This window comes from Lonchura striata, chromosome 1, assembly GCF_046129695.1.
Source record: "Lonchura striata isolate bLonStr1 chromosome 1, bLonStr1.mat, whole genome shotgun sequence".
Lineage (NCBI taxonomy): Eukaryota > Metazoa > Chordata > Aves > Passeriformes > Estrildidae > Lonchura > Lonchura striata.
Window position 1 is genome coordinate 18,518,859 of NC_134603.1, and position 15,760 is coordinate 18,534,618.

At 43.0% G+C, this 15,760-nt stretch overlaps 1 protein-coding gene across 1 annotated transcript in view; it reads left to right on the plus strand.

Annotated features, from left to right (window-relative positions):
• Window positions 1-9,964: 9,964 nt before the first annotated feature.
• The window catches only part of RSPO2 (R-spondin 2), a 98,776-nt gene continuing 92,980 nt past the window's right edge, over window positions 9,965-15,760 (plus strand). Inside the window, exon 1 of the mRNA XM_021546429.2 lies at window positions 9,965-10,244. Within this exon, the coding sequence (XP_021402104.1) occupies window positions 10,151-10,244 (94 nt within the window). The 5' untranslated portion in view covers window positions 9,965-10,150. The remainder of the gene's footprint in view (window positions 10,245-15,760) is intronic.

Sequence of the window (15,760 nt, forward strand, 5' to 3'; positions counted from 1 at the left end):
GAGAGACCTCACTGCAATTACAGCTTCCTCATGAGGTGAAGAGGAGGGGCAGACACTGCTCTCTTCTCTGTGATGTCCAGTGACAGGACCCAAGAGAATGGCCTGAGGCTGTGTCAGGGGAGGTTGAGGTTGGACATTAGATAAAGGTTCTTCACCCAGAGGGTGGTTGGGCACTGGGACAGGATCCCAAGGGAAGAGGTCACAGCACCAGCCTGACAGAGTTCAAGAAAAGTTTGGACAATGTTCTTGGGCACATGGTGTGACTTTTGGGGATGGTGCTGTGCACGGCTGGGAGCTAGACTCAATGTGGTTCCCTTCCAACTCAGCTTGTTCTGTGATTCTGTGCAGTAATTTACAGGCTGAGTCCCTCAGCTGGGGGGTCAGAGATAGGTATTCAAGAACATCCTCAGCCTCAATGTATATTCAGAGCCACATCTACTGCTCCCCAGGCACTGGTAGCCGTGTGTTCCTCTAGATGGATTCATCAAGAGATGCATTGCTGCCTTCCCTTACAGCAACTTCATGGACAGTGTTTGTAGACAGAGCTTGTGGGCTGATTGCTCCAAAGGCAATTTGTAGCTGAGGGCTCTCAGCCCCCCATTCCAAGGTGCTTTTCTGTAGTGGAACACATAATATTTTAGGCAGTAACTGATGAATGCAAAGATAAAACTTTTGGGGGACAGAAAACAGGAAGCCATGCATGGATCTTCCCTAGAATGTGGGCTTCTTTCTCCTGCTTCTTTCTAGTCTAACAAATCCTGATTTCCTGGGATTGTTTAGATAATTTCATCCCCATTCTGCTTTCCACTATTAATTACTTAGGATACATTCAGAGATGTAGGTTTTGATATCATTAAACAAATGGGAAATAGTCAGTTGTGTAGTGTTAGGGTACTGTTGCTGCCTAACAAAGAGGTTACCACCCATATTTTGCACGGACACCATTCCTGGATATTTTCTCAGAATGCATCTGATAAGCCACACTGGCAGGGCAAAGGGCATACATTGAAAATACTGAGGCACATTTCATGTTTGTTTTGCAATTAAGGTTTGAGAATGTGTTTGCTGAAGAGGGTCTCAGCCTTCCACATCTGCCAGTTTGAGGTGGAAGCAAAGCTTCCAGGATCTTTGAAATCAAACTAAATGGTGTTATGGAGATTAAAACCTCCAGCTGAGAAGCAAGCCAAGATACTTTTTAAAAATTATTATTATTATTGGTTATTTCCATTTTGGATTTGGTGCAGCAATTCAGGTAAAATTTAGTTGCAGACAGATATGTTCTTTACGGATTTAGCCCCTAGTTTCTATCCCATATGTATAAAGGATAAGAGACAAGGCACTTTATCTTTCCCTAATATTTAAAAAGCATCTAAAGTTTTGAAGGTGACATTTTGTAAGGGACCAGCAGTAGCACAACATGAATCCGTTTTAAAAATTTTAAAAATTTAAAAATTTGCCTAAAATCGTTCCAGCTACATCCCTCTGCATCCCTCATGAGGGGCAGATAAAATGTGGATTTTGATACTTCAACAATTGCTTACTGTGCAAGATGCTGTTCCCCAGAAGTACTAAACAGCAGGGAGTGGACTTGGGCCCAGAGACATTATTAGTTGTACTCACCAAGCCAGCTATCAGTCAGAAAATATTCAGCTGCCAGCTGTGTGCCAAACCAACACTGGGGTAAAGGAAGGTTTGGGACAGTCATGAGGGCATTGAAGATGATGATCAGTAGCTGTTTTTAGACTGTATCATGTGATTTGTAATATTCCCTTTGTTAATTTTTATGCTAGTTAAAAAAATCCTAACTTATCATTTTCCCTAAGGAGAGAAGTTGACATTAAATAATGAAAATCAACACAAAGGTCCAGCTGATCTGAAAATATCCCTCAAAGTGATGATAAAAAAATTTCAGTATTGAGTTCAGGGAAAGGAAAGAAACATCTGCATTTGGCATGGCCTCACATTCTCCTCTGCTTTAAAGGGCTCAGTGGACAGAGAAAAATGTCCAAAATAAAGTAGAAATTAAATCTTCTAGATTATCATAAGTATTATTCTGCCAGTGCATGACTGAGTCCTTTAATACTTATTTAAGCCTTTCAGTCCCTAAGGAGCATGATTTATGGGCTTTCTGCTGATCATCAGAAGATAGGCATGGCTACAACTACTTATGTACTGTGGTTCATGCTTTTGGCTCCAGCAGTCTTCTCAGCCCCTGGGGTGCTGTTGAAATGGCAGCCATCACAGTTCCTCTGCCCTATGCTCTAATTTAATTTTACTTTGAAGAATTGTTCTGAAGAATGATGGCCTCAAATTTTCACTTTTTTCCTCATGTGGTTTATCTCTATTTTATTGTAAGGAAAGAAATCAGTCTAAATTTGGTTCCAGAAGATAGATATGATGCACTTCTCTAAAACTTGCAGTGAAGTAAAAGCTGACATTCAGCTCCCATCATGACTGGCAGGGTATAAAACTCAAATAAAACAATATTCTACTGTGATTTATTGCACTTTTTAAAAATTAAAAGCTGTATTTTCCATCTCTGACATTTAAAAAATATGTCTTCAGTTGCATCTATACAATTCCTCTGACAAAACTGAATGTAAGCTCTTTTGTTGCCCTTTCAGAAGACCCTTGTTTTCTGTACTTAGGTATTTGTACAAGGTCATCCTGGGGGCTGGCATCCCAAGTGCTCCCCTTTCCTATTCCTGTCACTATTTACTCCTTCAGGGTAGGATCACCTACTGCTCCAGGCTCTCTCCTGAGCTGGGCTAAAGGAGGTGACAGTGTTTCAGAGAGAATGCTCATGAGTTCTCTTGTACTTTGTTTTCCTGAGCTGTTTGTTCAATATATAAGACAAAGAGTAAGCAATGATGTGACAGTGGAAAAGTATAATATTTTGCAGATTATAAAACTATCCTGAACATATGTTTTTTTGTTACTGGAGACAATTTTACTTTTGCTTTTGAAACTTGGTGTAGATTAACTACACAAATTTCAGGATTTTATCTAAGAATTCTCAACTGTCCAAAATTCTTAAACTCCCTTCTTTATTATCATTTGGCAGAGATATTTCTTGTATATTCCAACAAGTATTGCAATCACTTTATTGCTAAATAGATATGCTCGAGAAAACATGCACTTAACATCACAACATTTAACTTAGCCCTTATTAACATTAAAGAGTAAATATCTCTAAATTATACTTGGAAGACATCTCCAAAGCCAATTACTAAATTAAAAGGCTACTAAGAAAGGATGTTGAATACAACATATGTCTATGTGGAACAATACTTCTGTTACAAGAAAATAACCCACAAATTCTAACATATCAATAAAAAAGTTTCCACCTTATCACTTTTCTCATTTTGAAAGCCACTTTTGATTGTCATTGCTTGTTGTGGTAGCAATTCTGTGTTTACAGGTACACAATCATCTTTGCTCCCTTCTGCAACCAACAGAAACAGTGGGAAAACAAACTAGACATTTCAAAATTATACAGTTAGCCTCAGATATTTTCTCTATTAGATGCATAAGTGATAATAAAATAGAGGAAAAGTAAAGTAGAAATAAAAAGCAAACATACATTAAACCAGAATATATTATAAATATATATATATATAATTTTAATATATTTATTATATAGATATAATTCAATATATAAATATATATCTACAAACATATATATATATTCAGGTATAAAAGGGAGCTTATAGGAATATGGGCTTCACAGACAAAAGCAAAAGGGCAATAATTACAACTTGCAATGAGGTAAGTTTTCTCTGGAGATATGGCACAAATTTTCACTATAAGGATGGACAAGCACTGGAAGAAGTCACTCAGAGAACCTGTGGAATCTTCCACCTTGAACTTTTTCAAACCTCAGCTAGATAAGGTTCTCAGTAACCTGACCTAACTTTGAAGTTAGCTCTGCTTTGAGCAAGAGGTGATCTTCCATGGTCCCTTCCAAACTCAATTACTCTATGATTTTTTGTGGAGGGAGGGGTGGATTTCTATGTGCATGAGAGATAAAATGGTGATTGCATAAAGTTTAGGGCACATGATGTAAAATCTTTGTAAAAAAACTATGCAAATACCAGCTCACCATTTCATCTTTGCGTTCTTGTTGAGGCCATATTCAAGCAAATTTAAACCTATATATGTGTAATGCAAACCTCCTCTGTAGCTCTAGTACCATGAAAAGCATTGCAAAACAGAAAGCCTGAACTTTGGTATACATTAATTTTTCAGTAATTTTCTGACCTATATTCTGGCAAACTAAAAACACTATTCTCCGAAAGAAGTGAATTTTTTGCAGCTGCCTAGCTGGAATTTGAACTCTCACCTTCAGAATGCAGTATCCACACAGGCGGACACTGGCTCTTGCACACTCCAAGAAAAACATCTTGTCCAAAACTGGCAGGCAGGAACTGGTAGCATGGTGCCAGTCCAAACTGGGAAAGGAGAAAAAGGAGTATACACACCATTTAGAACATATTTTTCTTACTATTTTCTGTTTTTTTTTTTTTTTTTTTTGAAAGAGCTGAAAATTATATTTGAGAGCTGCAGAAGTTCAGAAGTTATTTTAGAGATGTTAACCCTTTTCCCCCATCTTTTCTTCTCTGAGCCCTTAATAAAAACATATAGCTTTCATGAATTGATGAATTTGTTCTTTAGGCAAAACACTCATGGACACTGTTGGAAGCTCTGCAAGAGCAAAATCTGCACAAGGAGGTAAAAAATCGAGGAGTTTGATCATGTTTCAGAGAGGCAGGAGAGTCAGAAGGATGTCAATCTCTTGATCTCCCCAGGGTTTGAATGGAAGAGGTGTGGTGTTGCAGAGGATATAATCATGCCACAGTGTGGGTGTGCAGAGGTGTGCAGGGCAGTCCTCTCAGCCTGTTGTCGGAGCTGATGGGTTTTACAGGATTGACAGATCATGAAGGTTGGCAGGGACCGTGGGAGTCCTGAGTGCAACCCCCTGCTAAAAGCAAGTACAGTCAGCAGAGGCCAGACCAGGCTGCTTAAGGCCTCATAGGAGGGAGAGACCACAATTTCTCTGGCCAAACTACTTCCAGTTCTTCTTCATCCTCGGAGTGAAAATTATTTTCTATTATACCCAGCAAAAATCTCCCATTTTAGTACATGACCACTGTCTCCTGTTCTTTTGTCCAGCACCTCCGTAAGGATCCTGGCACTTCCTGCTTAGGAACCTCCTCATAGATGTGGAAATAAATGTTTGGTCTCCTTTAAATCCTCTCCTTCAGGGTGATCAAGCCCAGCTTCTTCAGTTTCCTTCACAGGACTAGTGCTCCAGCCCCCAAACATTGTGGTTTTCCAGTAGTCTTGCTCTCATTTGGGGAGACAGTATTCCATTATTTTTATTATTTCAGATGACATTTTGAAGAACTAATGAATTAAGTATATTTTAAGAATTTAAAGAAGGTAAAATTTGACTTAGAAATAAAAAAGTTTTAAGCTGGACTTTATATAAATATATTTATTTTTGAAGGTTAGATATAAATCTTGTCAGATTCATTCTTTTCTTTCACTGAAAATAAATATTTGTCTTTTCTCCTGCAATGTAAGGCTGGTAAGCATTACATGTTATTGATGAGATTCTAGTCTTAGGAAAGATCATGACTTGGACATAGCAATGAGTTACCCAGTTATAAGAATATGGAGAAATTTCTTCTAAAGTAAACCTTAGTGTTGTTCATTTTAAGATGATGAAGTCAGGATACTTACATATCAAGTCCTAGGGAGCCCAATAAAGAATGGAAAGATTCAATTACAATTACTTAATATCGCTAAAGCAGCAGCTCTTCGGCTTTAATACAGCTGAAATGTAAAAGGTAAGATCTTTTACAGTCAGTGAAACCTCTGTAGAGCACAACACACAAAAATTAATTTTCTATGAACTGAAATTTAGATCTAGAAAATATGATTTCTGAACAGCATGTAATGAATCCTCTCAGCACTATTCAAATACATTAATTTGGCTGCTAAGAGTTTTGAGTAATCTGTGTAAAATACACCTGTTCTTAGCTATCCCCATTGCTAAAGCTGTTGCCCAGACTGTCATGATCTGGTATTTCAATTATTGCCACATCATCCACCTGGGCCTTGACTAAAGCATTATTTCTATGGCTATGTTAATTGAACATGCTCAGATAATTTTCCAAGTTCCTCACTGTGACAAAACCAGCCTTAGAGTGAGTGCAGTGTTCATTGGAGCTGCGGTATACGAGGTGCTGTACCTACAGTCAATTCCTCTCTGTTAACTGAAGTGAAGCTGCAGAGACAGAGATCTACCATGACCTACAGAACTCATCCCAGCTCTTTGCCTTTCTCTGACTTTTAATCTCTTGGAGCCCCTGCCTTTTTTTCCCTCTGACTGCAAAAAATGTTCTGGGCTCTGCAGACTCTGGTTTGGCTTCCAAGCCACTGACACCACACTTGGAGAGATATCAGTCTTTTTGAATGACAGCTGGACACCTGTCAGAAAGTCCTTTCATACTTTTATTTCATACTTTTGTTCCAGAAGTGGAGCTGTGTTAGTGGGGAGGTCCTGGTATCACTGGTTGCCAAAAGGACTCCAAGAGTCTAAAAAAATGGTGTAGAGTCAAAGTCGCATAATTTGTAGATGTGAAACAGTAAAGGAAATTAGTTCCTGGAGTCCTCACAAAAGTGTAGTTAACACCTTTGCTTGATTTCCCCTTCTTGTAGTTTGATCTCTCTCTCCCTGGCATTAAAGCTTGGGAGGTCTCTAGGGTGCTGGACACTTCTTATTTCTGCACCAGGAAATCTCAAGGACATACTCTAAAGTTAGTGCAAAAAGTCTCACTTTTAGCTGTCTAGGGTACACAGCATGTCACATGAAACATGAGTGGATACAGGGACTACACGTATTGTAGAGCTCCAGCTGACAGTAAACACACTTGGCTGAAATAAAATATGGCACCAGTTGCAACAAGTTTTACAGAAAAGTTTCACTGTGTAAGCAGATTGGGCAAAATAAAGACCATAAACCACATATACACGTGCCTTTTTTTGGCACTCTTTCCCTTAGCATCCACTCCAAACCCACTTGAATACCACTGACACTGAGCTAGACTGATCTTGACTGACTTGAGTTGTTAGATCTGTGTTTATTAGTTGACAGGTCACATCTTTGTCGTTCTTAGATTATGACAACATTAAAAGATACTGATGTTCTGCATAGCACAGTGGAATCTCACACACTGTAACTCCATCATGACAGTTATAATAAATAAATATTTTGCATCAGAAAATACTCATATCATAGAATCATAAAATGGCTTAGATCGGAAGGGATGTTAAAGAACATTTAGTTCCAGCGTTCCATGAGACCAGGTTGCTCAGAGCTCCATCCAGCCTAGCCTTGAGCATTTCCAGGGATAGGGCAGCCACAGCTTCTCTGTCTCACACCCTCACAGTAAAAAATTTCTTCCTAATAGCTAATATAGAACTACTCTCTTTCAGTTTGAAGACATCCCCCTTTGTGTCACTACAGCCCCTTGTAAAAATTCTCTCTTTTCTTGTAGGCTCCCTTCAGGTATTGGAAGGGTGCAATTAGGTCACCCCAAAGCCTTCTCTCTTCCAAACTGAATAATTCCAATTCTCTCAGGCTTTCCTGAAAAAGTGCTCCACCCCTCTAATTGTCTTGGTGGCCTCCTCTGAACTCACTCCAACAGGTCAGTGTCTTTCCTGTGCTGTGAACCTCACAACATTCCAGGTGGGTTCTCATGAGAGCAGAGTAGAGGGACAAAATTGTCTGTGTCGACCTGCTACCCACACTGCTTTTGATGCAGCCCAGGACATGTTTGTCTTTTTGGGCTGCAAGTGCATTGTCCAGCCATGGACAATGTCTCATGTTCAGTCTCTCATCTGCCAGCACCCCCAAGTCCTTCTTGGCAGGGCTGCTCTTGTATTGGTATTAGGGGTTGTCCCAATCAAGGTGCAGAACATTGCATTTGGTCTTGTTAAATCTTATGAGATTCCCACATGCCCACTTCTCAAGCTTGTACAGCTCCCTCTGGAGAGGATATCTGAGAGCTTGGGAAATTCAGGACTCAATCTCATATGCCCCTATTTATTTCAGGCAAGTTATTTACCCTTTTTGTAAGTCAGTCTTCAGTACGGAAACTGGTGATACTGATCCTTCTCTGCTCCAAAGGAATATTATACAATAAATGCAGTCAAAAATTCTGAGGTCTCAGGGTGGTGTGGCAAACACCATACAGTCAGACTTCACTTATCTATGGTTAGATTGTTCAGGCCATGGATGAAACACCAGCTTGGGTTTAACACTAGATACTAGCTCAGGCACAGTGGCACATGAAAGGAGTTATGCTCTTTCTAAGGCCAGCTCTGCTGTGGAAAGAGTACATCTGCTTTTGTGAGAACCTAGCTGGCTCCATCCCGAGGCAGCTCAGGTATTTCAGCACCAGAATTATTGGCACAGGCTTTGGGGGAGGGGGCAAGAAGGAGGAACAGAAACACCCAGCACAGACCCAGCCTTGATCCTGGATCTAGCTGATTTTATTAGACTTGGCTTTGCACCAGCTGTACCAGATCCACGCTGCCTCCCAGCTTTTGCACCTGCTTCACAGAGCCCCAGGTCCTACGGGGCTCATTAGGTCAGGCACAACGGGATGAGAACCACAAGCAAAGAGTCATGGTCTGTGCATACCTGACTGGGGAACAGCCTGTGAGTGAGGAGCGGAGAAATAAATGGCACTGTGGACTCAGTGTAGTGGATGTTATGAGGAATTAACAGATCTTCCTGTATCAAAACGAAATTCACTTGGAAACTCTTGGTTTTCCCCTTGTTTCAACCTTCCTTATATGTACTATTGAGATTCCCATTTTACTAACTTTACAATACCTTTGTCAAGTTGAGATGTGGTTAGAAAGAAGTACAAATCACTTACTGAAGTCACACTTTAGGACTTCCAGAGCCATTTTGCCAAGACAATGAAAGTGGTTCTTCAAGGAAGAGACTTTGAAATATGTGAGATCAGACTTTAGGAAGCCAGAAGGAAAGAGAGTGGAGGGGCTGTAGGCAGAATAAATCAATCAAGGTCTTAAATCCAGGCTTGAAAGACATAGTTATCAAGAAGAAAAGAAAAAGGAAAGGAAAAATAAAAAAGAGAGAAAGAACAGGGCTAGAAGTGAGGATAACTAAGTTTCCCCAGGCTGTAAGCAGGGCAGAGAAAGAGAAAGGACGAGGAGGCTTTGCGGGGAGAGGGAGAAGCCCGCCGAGGAAGAGCCTGCAGGCAAAAGCATCAGCGGCTCCCGGGCCGGCCGGCGTTAGGGCCCGGCGGGGCGGGGGCGCGGGCCGGGCGGGCGGCGCCAGGGCTGGGCGGCGGGAGGGCCGGGGCCGCGGCACCACCCACGGGCCGCGGCACCACCCACGGGCCGCGGCACCACCCACGGGCCGCGGCCCCGCGCCGCTGCGCATCCCCGCGGAGCCCGCACCCCGCCGCCCGCGCCCCCGCCCCGCCGCATAAAAGGAGCGGGCGGAGGCGGGCGGCCGGGGGCCCGGCGCGGACACCGCCTGATGTGCCCGGGAGCCCCCGCCGCCCGCCCCGCCGAGCGGAGCCGCGCTCGGGACGGGGCGGCCGCGGGAGGTGCGGGGGGACGGCTTCGCCCCGCCGTGCCGCGACCTGAGCGCGTGTGGGCGGGGAGCGCCCCGCGCCGGGATGGATAAATAGCGCTGTCCCCCGGCTGACAGCCCGTCCGGGGCCGGGGCAGCGCTCGCCAGCTGCCGTGGGACGGGCCTGGGGCTCTCGGTGACTCCGCTCCACGGCCCCGCTCCTGCCCCGACACGGGTTGTGATTTTTCTCTGTCTGTCTGCTTGCTTTTGGGGAGAGCCAGAGCAGTGCAGGACCAGGAGAGCCCGGGTCCCAGCTTTTCACCTCTCTCTCCCTGCAGCACAGGGGAGATGCTGGAAGCGGCGGTGAGTTCGCAGCGCCCGAGGAGGGCGGCAAGAAGCGTGTAAACTCCTGCGGTCCCCAGCGGCAGCCGCTGCCCCCGACCCTCCGCCGGCCCCTCCTCGCCCCGCACGCCGCCGGCCTCGCCGCCCCTCGCTGTCGCCGGAGGAGGCTGCCCACCCCAGCGGCCCAGGATGCAGTTTCGCCTCTTCTCCTTTGCCTTGGTCATCCTGAACTGCATGGATTACGGCCACTGCCAGCCCGGCCGCTGGAGACGCAGCAAAAGAGGTGAGTGGCGTCGGCTGCTCAGGCGGGACGCCTGCCGGGGCAGCCGCGGGACGCCGCGGGGAAGGGCCGCTCTCCGGCAGGTGAGGCGCTCCGGCTCCGCGGGCCCCGGGCCGGCACGTGGGGCGGCAGCGGGGCGAGCCCGGGGCCGCGGGGCCGTGCCGGCGGGGCCAGCGCTCCGCGGGGCTGCTCGCCGCCCGCTGCTGCGGAGGGCGCGCCGGGAGCGGGCGGAGCGGCGCGGACGTGAGCTCCGATGGGGAGGGAGCGGCCGGAGCCCGGGGCAGCCGGGCACGAGAATGTCGAGCGGCAGGCGCACGGCCCTCGGCCGCACGGCGTGTCCTGCCCCGGGCCGGTGCAGCCGGGGTCTCGCTGGAGCTGCCCGCCGCGGGAGGGCCGCAGCGGGCAGGGAGGTCGCTGATGTCGCCGTCGCTGCTCGTCCAGCGGCTCGCGGCTGCCGGGGGATCGCTGTTAGCCCGCGCAGCTGGAGCCGCATGTTCGTGGGACGGACTTGGAGGCTGCTTTCTCCGGACGATTCCAGACGAGAAAGGCGGCTTTTCCCCTGCCATCCTCCGGCACCGCCGTGCCGCTCCCGCGGGGTTTGGCCACCGGGAGAGCTGCGGCGGCGGAGCGCACCGCGCCATGCCCAGCGCCCAGGGGATTTCTGTGCCGCCAACTTCGCTGAAAACGTGCAGAGCCCTTTGAGGAAGGACAGAAACGGGGCGTTGGGATTTATCGCTGATGTCGGGATGCCGGAGCTTGGGAGCCGGAGCGGTGCAATATGCCAGTACAGCTCCCGTGTGGACAGAGAGGTTACTGCAGCGCCTTCCGGCTGGCAGCCTGGCCCAGGCTTCGTCTGTTTATTTATTTATTTTTTTTCCCTTTTGAGTGGTGGGGAAGTTCACCTTATTATAAAATGCTGTATTACCCACATATCCTGAATTATTTTTCGTTGCCTTTTCCTGTTATTTTCTCGGCCGTGCATCCCCTTTGCGTTTCTAAAAGTTCGCTGAAAATCAGGTGGCTCAAGCTGCTGAGAAATTTGTATTTCTGAAAGAATTGCACTTTTAGTGGTATTATTTGGAAGGGGAGGGACTTAATATCTCCAGTGTTAAGCTACTACAAATAGTAATAAAACTGTGACAAGAAAATAGTTTGCACTTTCATGCATATATCACCTTCAAAGTAGGTACAAATAAAATTGTAAGGCCGTTTGGTTTTGATGGTTTCCAGAGTTTAATTTATGTGTGTGTGGCTAAAACGATAGCAGTCCTTTAAAGTGACCAGACTATCTGTGCTAACAAAGGGTATACTGTGTCTTTAATTAAATGTGGAACTACTTAGAGTGCTGGCTAGACAGCGGAGGGTGATAGTGGTATTTCTGCTTTACAACAGAGCTTAAGGGCTGCATTGTGGGACTACTGAAATGAATAGACATCTAACTCAAGTTGTGTGAATTGTCCTCTTACAAAAACTTAAGCTGGTTTTAATTGATCTCATGTTCATTGATTGATCCTGGACCAATTGTTGTGCTTGTTCAACAGTTGGCTTTTCAAAAGGAGATTGATTTAAATTAGGTTTTAGTTTAATTATGGGATAAATACGGTCAGTATTGACTTACTGGCTCTGTTTTGTGCTATCACCTATGGGTTTTGTTTTGGGCTTTGAAGAATGCAGTCTTTTTCAGTTAATAAGTATAAAGAAGTAAGCATAGCCAGTTCTAAGCGCAGAAAGCAGAATCTAAGAATGTATTGAAATTATAATAGGTATTTGCCATGACACATCCAGTCTGAAGTAATGCTTTCGTACAGGACTCAAAATTCCAATAATTTCACAATTTTTCCATATCCCATCTGCAAATAATCAGGCAGTCACTGTGGGGTACTGGCAGTTAAAATTTCTCTGGCATTCTGTTTTGTCTGTTACATGATCTCAGATGCTCCATAATATAGTTTTCTTAATGAAATATAATTTTTGGCATAGATTAAGTCTCCTGTGTGGTAGGAATCAATTGCATTCAGTCTGGAATTATGGGCAAATATCACGTGTAGCTGATTTTTTTAAAGCAGTTAAATGTACAATGGACTTTAAGTGTATATGCCTGCATTGGCATTTGCTTGGATTCGTTGCTGATGCAGAATACTCTAATAAAGAAGACTTCAGTAAATTTGGGGAGGTGTTCCCAGAATTCCTCATTCGCCATCTGCTTGCAATCCTTTCCCAAATCAAGGCTTGCAAAATTGCAGTAAAAGTGGAATAATAAAATAGAGTTTAGAAAGTGATTCCTACCTTGCATTGATTTGTGTTTTGTTAGTCAATGTCACTTCACTAATTTTTTTTTTGTAAATACGTAATAATCAACAGGCTCTGCTTATTCCACCGCTGCTCTTAATTTACTTTTTCAGCTCATTAGAATATTGCTTTACATAGTTACTCAGAACAGACCCTTACTTTCCTTAAAACACCTCACCAAAGTCTCCCTCTGGAAGTCGCTGCTCTGAGCAGGATTAAGGCCTTTTTGCCTTTCCTGCAGAAGATATTTGAAAACCCATTTAAGGGTTACCTAGCTTAAAGCTTGATGGTGTAATATCACAGCTGGTTTAGCCTAATCTTTCCTTTTCTTGTTGCATTGTGTAACTTGTTTCTTTGTTTCTCTTGTAAGTCTTCTTCAATGAAAATTTATATTTATTTTTCAGATTTCTCTTTAGGAATCAATATAAGATGGGCAGCTTCATGTCTTAGCATTTCACTGAATGTCACAGGGTGTGAAAGACCAGTGGTTTTTCCCTTTGAGATGTAATGAAAACAACTTTTCCAAAGAGTACTGCAAGTCAAAATGGGGGTATATAGAAATGAAGATTCTCAGGGAGGTGTGATGGTATTCTGCAAAAGTTTTGACAGAAGAGAATACAGGGAACATTATAAACAGCCATCAAAAACCAGATGCTAACAAAATTCCTCAAGGGAAAAAAAAGTCAGTGTGATAGCAGTGCCTGCATTGATGGGAAGACTCAACAGTATACAGAGATGCTCTCCACAGTTGGTAAAACCAACATTGGAGTAACAAAAAATGTGAATGGGACATACTCACATAGTTAAAGCAGAAGTTGTTTATATCCAAGAGCTCAAAACCTGTGGCTTTAAAATACTTGTCTTTCCATTTAGTTCTTATTCATGGAGTGTCATGAGGGCTAGGGTGAACATTTATCTTTTAGATGCTTACGCTCTGTGTTAGAAGTACATAAAGGCAGAATACCTGTGGCAATGAGTGAATAGTGAGTGACAGTGGTGATAGCAAAATAGTCACAGGTGGAAACCTGGAGGAGGAATACCTGGGGCAGGAAATTTCCCAAGTGTTTCTTAGACATCAATATAGCTTTCTGCACAGCATTTATTGAAGAATATGCATTTATATATGGAGAGGCACAGTTACTGGGTTCAAAATTATGTCAATTAAATCTTTATCATCTTAATGTAAGATGGGAATCTTGACCACAAACCTGTTATTATTATAGGAAGTTGTTACATGGATTTTCAACTAGAAAAAAAAACCTGCTTGGATATTGGGGGACTGTGATTTAGCTTTCCTAATGAGGTACTTACCTGGGATAATCTTGGAACCTGTCTCAGCTATATTGTATGGTCAAGCTTTGGGAAGGATGGATGACTTAAGCATTAGGAAAATACTTGACTGAAATAAATACTACCTCTTCTTTTACAAGGACTGTACTATCTCCTAAAGAGTAATTTATCTCAAAAAAAAAAAAAAATCATACTACATAACATTTAATTGTCTAGCATTACCCAAATATTCTAGCTGTTCTGTCATCCTCTCTTTGAGGCTGAAACCTCAAATGTTTTATGTTTGAAGGACAGTTAACTTATTTATATGTGGGTTAAGACTTAAACTTCTATGTGGAAGCAGTACTTTGAGATAATGTTTTTTTTCCACAGTTGTGGCATGAAGCAGTTGTAACAGAACCTGTGAAAGAACTGAGATGTGCTAACGGAAGTGGTAATTTTTCAGGCACTCATGATCAGGAGAAATGCTTTGGAGTGTAGCTTCTGTTCCTCAGACCTGTAGTTAAGATAGTTACTAATCATTCTTTATACATATATTGTTACTACAGCCGTTAGAATATCCTAACACTTTAACCATTGAAAAGTTACAATTTCTAAACCTTTGGCCACTTATACTTATTGTTGGGTACATCTGAGGAAGTCTCTTAAACTGATAGTAATCCAAATTTGTGTGTGAATGACTGAATACTGAACTAGCTAATGATGCAGTGTTACTCAGGATAAGCAATGCTCAATCAGATTGTGAAGATTTTCAGGAGAATGCTCAAAGCAACAACAGCAGGATTCAAAGTCAAAATAGACATCTAAGTTTAGGTGTTTGATTCAGCTTCCCAAAACTGGTTTTTAGTGCTGCTTATAATATTTCAGATATATTTCTGGGTTTGATATGTATGTGACTCTCTTTAGCAACCCGAGGCTGGGCAGGATGCCAGGATACCTTGGGGCAGGTCCTATGCATTTGACAACTTTGGGTGTCCCAAGACCTGTTACTGGAGAAGCTAGAATTGGGGAGCATGTTCTGGCACAGTGTTGGGGTGTGAATGCTTTTCCTTGCCTGTATCCATCCCTTTAGGTTCCATTATAGGTCACTTGGGTTTAGGATGCAGGGCTAGATGGATGTCCCTGATCAGACCTTGACGTCTGTGTACATGATTTTATGTTAAAATCTGCTGTAAGATTTACACTATGAAGGGCTTAGATTTGTATGCTTGATAAACTTGTCTTAACTGTATATTTTCCCCTTTTGGGGCATGGAGGGGATAAACATTTTCTAAGGCTTGGCTGAAGTCTCTCACTAAAGCAGGTCAAAATGCATGACAGATACTGAAGTGAGTTTTCACACTAATATAGGGACATTATGGCAATAAAAGTAAGAATGCAGTTTCTCAATTCAATGTGTCATTTACAATATACAGGCCAGCATAATTACTATGTTAAAGTATGTTAGCATAGTGTTGTTTTTATAAGCTGCCTTTAAAAATACGGAAAATATGAAATTATTTAAAAGGTAGAAAGTGGAAGAGGTGCTTGCTATCAAAATTCAAAGAATGAAGAAATAAAGGGCTGTTTCTTTGTTGGGCTTTTTCTTTCTCTTGCTCTTTCTGCCAAGACTATGACTATCCCATGGAGGCCTGCATTTCATTTCTGATAATCTAGATATTTTTTTAATACCAAAAATGTTAGCTAACTAGAGGGACTGTCTAATCAAATCTGCAAATCATCACAGGCTGAAAACATTGCCCAACTTACTGTACCTCCAAACTGAAAGCTTATAACTCACCATAATAGCCTTTCCTTAAAATGCATCTTTGGTTTTGAATTCTGGGGTGGGATTCATGTGACTATCAGTAACTATCTGGAACATGAAGGTCTACATGTTATTTTATAATTGATCTAGTGCTAACTGGTGCAGTCTATTAAGCTGTTGCTACAATTTATCT